At 42.9% G+C, this 6,155-nt stretch overlaps 1 protein-coding gene across 9 annotated transcripts in view; it reads left to right on the plus strand.

The window, feature by feature from the left end:
- NHSL1 (NHS like 1) overlaps positions 1–6,155 on the plus strand; it is a 171,716-nt gene that overhangs the window by 131,317 nt on the left and 34,244 nt on the right. For 7 of the 9 annotated variants that reach the window (XM_025200333.1, XM_025200326.1, XM_025200327.1 and 4 more), the window contains exon 3: positions 584–711. In XM_025200333.1, the coding sequence (XP_025056118.1) occupies positions 584–711 (128 nt within the window). Of the gene's footprint in view, positions 1–583; positions 712–6,155 lie in introns of those variants that run through there. The other 2 variants (XM_025200335.1, XM_025200334.1) reach the window with 2 other exon arrangements.

Raw genomic sequence — 6,155 nt, forward strand, 5'->3', positions numbered from 1 at the left:
AAAGTTATTGCTGGTAAATGTGTAATAACTTTATAGCTGGTTTCTATCCACCTTAAATTTGCATGTGTAGGCAGTCCTGCAGTTGGGTGACTGCAGCAGTGCCCTGTGTGCAGCTGGGACCGAGGGGGACACAAGGTGTGGGGATTCTTGATCCTGGCTGTGACCTGGCTGCACATGGTTCCTGTAGCTGGGAGCCCTGTCAGCAAATGGGGCTCCCAGCCATGGGAGCCTGGTTCTTGCTGATGCAGGAGGAGTCCAGGATCAGACTTCCCCTTCACTAGCAATAAAACATGATTGGAACTAATGCACAAGCCCACAGTCGCATCTCCTGCCATGCACGCGTGGCATGGCAGGAGGCACGATTGTGTGGATTGAGCATTAAAGCCAATCGCACCTTTACCTGCATGCATAGAGGGGGCTGCCAGGCCATATATGTTGGTTTTTATTCTTACAAAGAAAAAAAAATTGACATGAATCTGATCTGCTTGTTTCACCAAAACTAGAACTTTGTTTGCAAGTAAAAGAATGGGAATAACATGTTTTCCATCTTCTCTCTTTTTTTCCCTTCCCATACCCTTTGCAGAATGTGACACATTGAGGAGGGATGGCTATCGAAGTTCTCAGTATTACTCTCAGGGGCCAACCTTCTCCTCTTCTTCCAGTACAGTCAGTGGAAGTTACCAGGATGACTATGAGGAAATCCAACAAAAGGTAATGGGGGCAGAACATTGGAAAGAATGAAGTGACAACATTATGTAGACAAGGTTCTTTGGGTGAATCTGATATCTTTTATTAGACCAACTAAATAGTCGGAGAACAATTATTAAGCAAGCTTTCAGGTTCAAAAACCCTTCGTCAGGCTAAGGAAGTTTTAGCAGTTGGTGTGTGCTCTTCCTGGATGGAATGAAAAGTAAAGAAGCCAGAGACTGGGCTGGTATGCATACAAGACAGGCAGTCAGTGAAAATGTAGATTGAGGAGTCAATGGGTGAGAGACAGGCTGGGTGGGGGGGAGAGAAGGGCGATGAATAGTGGAGAAGTACCTGGGAAGTCAGCTGTCAGGCAGGCTATAATGTGTCATAAATCCAATGTCTATATTTAGTCCATGATTTTTAGTATCCAGGAGGTTGATGAAGTGGAGTTCATAGGCTCGTCTCTGATTGAGTTCCATCAGAAATTCAACAATTGCCATCCCTCTATCCAACTATCTCTTGAATACTCCAGCACCAACATCTCCTTTTTAGACACAATGATCAGTATCCAGAATGATAAATTACAGACCACGTTATACAAGAAAGCCACAGACCAACATACATATCTGCACAGAACCAGCAATCGCCCTAAACACACCAAAAAAGCTGTGATATACAGCCAAGCCCTCAGATACCACTGAATTTGCACTGAAGAGAACACCAGGGATCGCCACCTCACCAATCTTAAAACGGTATTCACCCAGCAAGGACACTCCTCCAAAGAGAGAGATCGCACGTTTGAAAGAGCCACCCAGATACCACGTGAAGAACTGCTGCAGTACAGAAGAAAAACCCACAAATCGCACACCTCTGGTTATGACATATCACCCCTCCCTAGAACCTGTATGGAAAATCCTCAAACAGTTGCAACCCATACTAGACAGAGACCCTATTCTTAAAAAGATCTTCCCAGAGTACACCCCACAACAGAGCCATCAGCATTCCTGGATCTTACAGGTGCACCTCCAGAAATGTTATATATCTCATCCAGTGCACCAAATGCCCAGATGGAAAATACGTAGGAGAGACCAAACAACAACTGCGCACCAGAATGAGCGCACACTGGAAATCTATCAAAGACAGAAATATCCAGTTACCGGTGGGGGCACATTTCTCACAAGAAAACCACTCTCTCTCCAATCTCTCAGTCCTGATCCTCAAAGGAAACTTACAAAACACTTCCCAGAGATGAGCCTATGAACTCCACTTCATCAACATCCTGGACACTAAAAATCATGGACTAAATATAGACATTGGATTTATGACGCATTATAACCTGCCTGACAGCTGACTTCCCAGGTACTTCTCCACTATTCATCCCCTTTCTCTCTTCCGCACCCAGCCTGTCTCTCACCCATTGACTCCTCAATCTACATTTTCACTGACTGTCTGTCTTGTACGCCGACCAGCCCAGCCGCTGACTTCTTTACTTTTCATTCCATCCAGGAAGAGCACACACCAACTGCAGAAACTTTCTTAGCCCGACGAAGGGTTTTTAAACCCGAAAGCTTGCTTAAAAATTGTTCTCCCCAACTATTTAAGTTGGTCTAATAAAAGATATCAGATTCACCCAAAGAACCTTGTCTACATAATGTTGTCACTTCATTCTTTCCAATGTTCTGCCCCCATACATTATGACATCTGTGTGTCATGCTATTTTGTATTTGGGGTGAAGATTTTCAAAAAATTGAATTTAAGTATCAGGTCATCTATTCTGTTTCTTTTTTATATATATATATATATATATAGGGTGCAATACTAGAGCCATTTGTGATGTCATACTTGTATTATTCCAGGAAAAAGACATAGTTTATTAGCAGTGGCAGGTGTTTTGAAACTAATTAGGTTTATGATCAGCAGGGATCCTGGTTTTCTCTATTTAGCTCTGCTGTGCTGCACCAGGTCCTGCCTGTTGGGTTGCAGAGGCCCTGGAAGGGAGGGCAGCAGGTCAGGGAGCCCTGAACCCCCAGCAGCCAGTCTACATCTGTCCCCACCCCATGCACAAATGTAGATAACATGTGCCCCCCATGCCCTCCTGGGGGTATGTGAAGCAGCAGGGAGCCAGCCCATCCATGGCTCCCTAGACAAGCTGACTGCAGCTCCATCCTGCTCCCCAGCCAAGCCCTGCAGCCATGCATTCGTACCCTGGCACCAAGCCCCAGGCCCCACTCACTGCCCCAGCTGTGCCCAGTTCCCTCCTTCCCTGCCTCCCTCACTATAGGAGCCTCAATTCCTCCGCCCCCTCCCCCAGACTTACCTGCTTTTCATGCTGCCTGCCTGCCATGTGCATGTGTGCACACGGCACCCCCTATCTGATCACCCTCCTCCCACTCCCCTGAGGCCCTTGCAGCTTACAAGGGGAAACCTGCTGTTTCCTGCGTTGTTCTCCTTTAAAGGAGAAAATCTGCACTGTTCTCCTTAAATGGAGGAAATCCACATTTTACTGCGTTTTTTGCATGGAAAACAGAAAACCTGGATTCCTGCTGATCAAGTAACAGATACACAATGTATACGCAGATGTCAGAGTTGGTTCTGTTTTTTGGGGGTTTTTTGGGTAGTCTTGGTTGTGCAGAAGTTCTCTTCTAATGTATTCTGTCTCTGTTTGTGCAATGCAGTTGTGCCCAACCTCTGGCCTATGGGCCAGGCCCGGCCCATGGAGTCATGCCATCTAGTCCACAGGGCTCTTCACAGGTCCAGTAATTTGGCAGGGAGGAAGCAGTAGCAATGTTAATTGCTGCTTCCCTGTTTCCAAACATCCTGACCCACGGGGAGCCCCACAGGCCAGATGATGTGGCCCTGTCTGCTAGATCACTAGTCCACAGTGGGGCCAGTGCACGGGGTCACCCTATGGGCAGATCCAGTGTGCATGGTCAGGCTGGCACCTGGCTGGATCCAGTGCATGGGGTCAGGCGAGCACATGGCTGGGTCCAGAGTGTGGTGTCAGGCACAGGACAGGGCCAGCTGCATTGGATCACACCCACACACTGGCCCTGCACATAGGATTCAGACTGGCCATGCCCCACAAATCCACCCTGTGGGGCCACAAGTTTGAACACCATAGGTGCAATGGATTCCAAGCTGAAAAATGTATGTTGATATTGGTTTTGTGCTCTGCCTATCAGTTTACTTCATATTGTACACCCTGGCCCAACTCAGTAACATTGAGTGATTGGCTCAAAAACTTGGAATTACTAAAGCAAATGAAAGAGGACAGGGAAGGGTGAGGTCAGCAGTCATTTTAAGAGGGTTTTTATAGCCTTCTTGTGGCTTTTGGTCAAGATTATGTGTTTCAGCTACAAAAGAACAATGTTGCCTGAATTTTAAAATTCTGACTTAACTGTGCAAGGGAAGGCTTTCTACTCTGCCCTTAATTCATCCCATTGTGACTGAGTGCTAGAGCACATATGGTATCCTGTGACACCTTGGCACAAAATGTTGCTGACCCAGCAGTTTCTTGAAATTCATTTGTCTTTTGCCAGCTCATGTTACAGCCTTAACATCATTGTAATTTGATTTATGTGGGGCTTTAAGAGTAACTTTAAACCATGCATTTGTGTGCCTGTAGAAAGATAAAGAAATCCTTGGGTCTGTGCTATAAAATCTGTAGGCTATTTGAACTTAATAAAAGCTGAATTGCATGATCAAGTGGTTTTTTCCGCATGTATCCATCTACTCCCCTTGATAGTAGGGGGAGTGGTGTGGACGTGGAACAAACTTCAGCCAGGTTGTGATTGCATTTAGTAGGCATGGGAATATCAAGCATGCTATATCGTGGTAAGATTACAGTGATGAGCTGCAAAGTCCTGCTGATATCAGCAAGAGGCTTAGTTTGTAATATTTGCTTTTTTATTAAAAAATATTGAGTACATTTTTATAGTTGTCACTATTTATATAATACATGTGTGTGTATGTGTGTGTTTTGTTTCAGGTTCTAAGTATCTAACTACCTTATTCTCTTGTGGAGTTTATTGCTTAATTGTCTAAAAAAATTGCATTTGTAAAGCTAGTAAATTATAACATTCAGGCAGTTTATAAGAGAACAGATCTACTAAAGATTTATTACCCAATGGATAATACTGCTTAGACACCAAGTACTCATCAGTTTTAACTTGGGTTAAGGTTTCACTGGTGTGTTGTCTTTAAAATAATCAATAACAAGTTGTACTCTTGTTTTATGCATTTGGAATGTTTAAATTAAATAATTATGTTCCTTCTGAGCAGCGAGCATTTCAGTTTCAAATGAAAACAGCTTCTTTTTAATCTGTTCCTCAAAGCGTGGTTTAGTGGAAAAGGAAATGGACAGATGCAAGCCTGACACAGTTCTGAGGGACGCAGATTTAACTAAGCACCATTAACTCTCTGTCTTTGTTTTAAAATTTAGCAGAATTTTACCCATTAATAAAACTGCAGCATCCCTCTGTCTTCATACGGTAACATTTCAGTGGCTTATGTAGACTTTTTGCTCAGCAGCAACTTTATTCCTTTAGGAACAATGGTCTGAAATTTGTGTAAAAATAACACCTACCCAAAAACAGTCTCCTACGAGATTGGGAGATTAATCCTATTGATGAAAAATCAACAATTTATAATAAGGTAACTGGATTGTGATTTGAGCCCACCTGTTTTTAAGTATGTAAGCAAAAGAATATTCAAGACTGACTCTCGAACAGCAAAGAAGCTTGGTCCTTAATATCACTACTTATCAAAAACAATTAAAGCATGTGTTTAACTGGAAGACCTGAGGAAGGGGATCCTGCTTTCCTGAAAACGGAGAATAGTAGAATAGTGAGTGGATAAAATGAATACTCATTTACTGTTTGGAAACTTCCTCTAAATTAACCTAATTCCATTTTAGCTTCAGGAAGATCATTTTAGAGAGCATAGTAATTTCACATGCTGAAATCATCGAAAGTTTTCATGTGCTTTAAAAGATTTGGAAGAGTATAAAATGTTTGTGTGTGTGTCATTTGCCTTTTTTCCCCTGGAACTTGGCATGAAATCATGTCTTAAGTCACATACATATATTTTTCTAAGCTAACTCGCCAGAAGATGTTGCTCACCTCATGGAAAACTACATAGTTCATCATAATTTTATACTTCCTAATTAGAATAGGTCCAAAACTGCTAGAATGTTTAATGGTCTAGGTAAAACCTTGAGTGAATTTTCAAGGATGTGCAGGCAACCAGCTCATTCATTTTAATGAGAGTGAGAATGAAAAATATGGATGCCTAAAAGACATTTTGTATTGTATGAGATATTTAAAATGGTCTTTTCTTCCATGTGGAATAGCTCATATATTATAGTATCTACAGATTAATCAAATTCCTCCCAGACGTCGCTCTGCTGAACTGAGTGGACTTTGTTAGGAATGAATTTGGCCTTTTTGTATGTTCAGTCTCAGCAG

Source organism: Alligator sinensis, unplaced genomic scaffold, assembly GCF_000455745.1.
Source record: "Alligator sinensis unplaced genomic scaffold, ASM45574v1 scaffold542_1, whole genome shotgun sequence".
Taxonomy (NCBI): domain Eukaryota; kingdom Metazoa; phylum Chordata; order Crocodylia; family Alligatoridae; genus Alligator; species Alligator sinensis.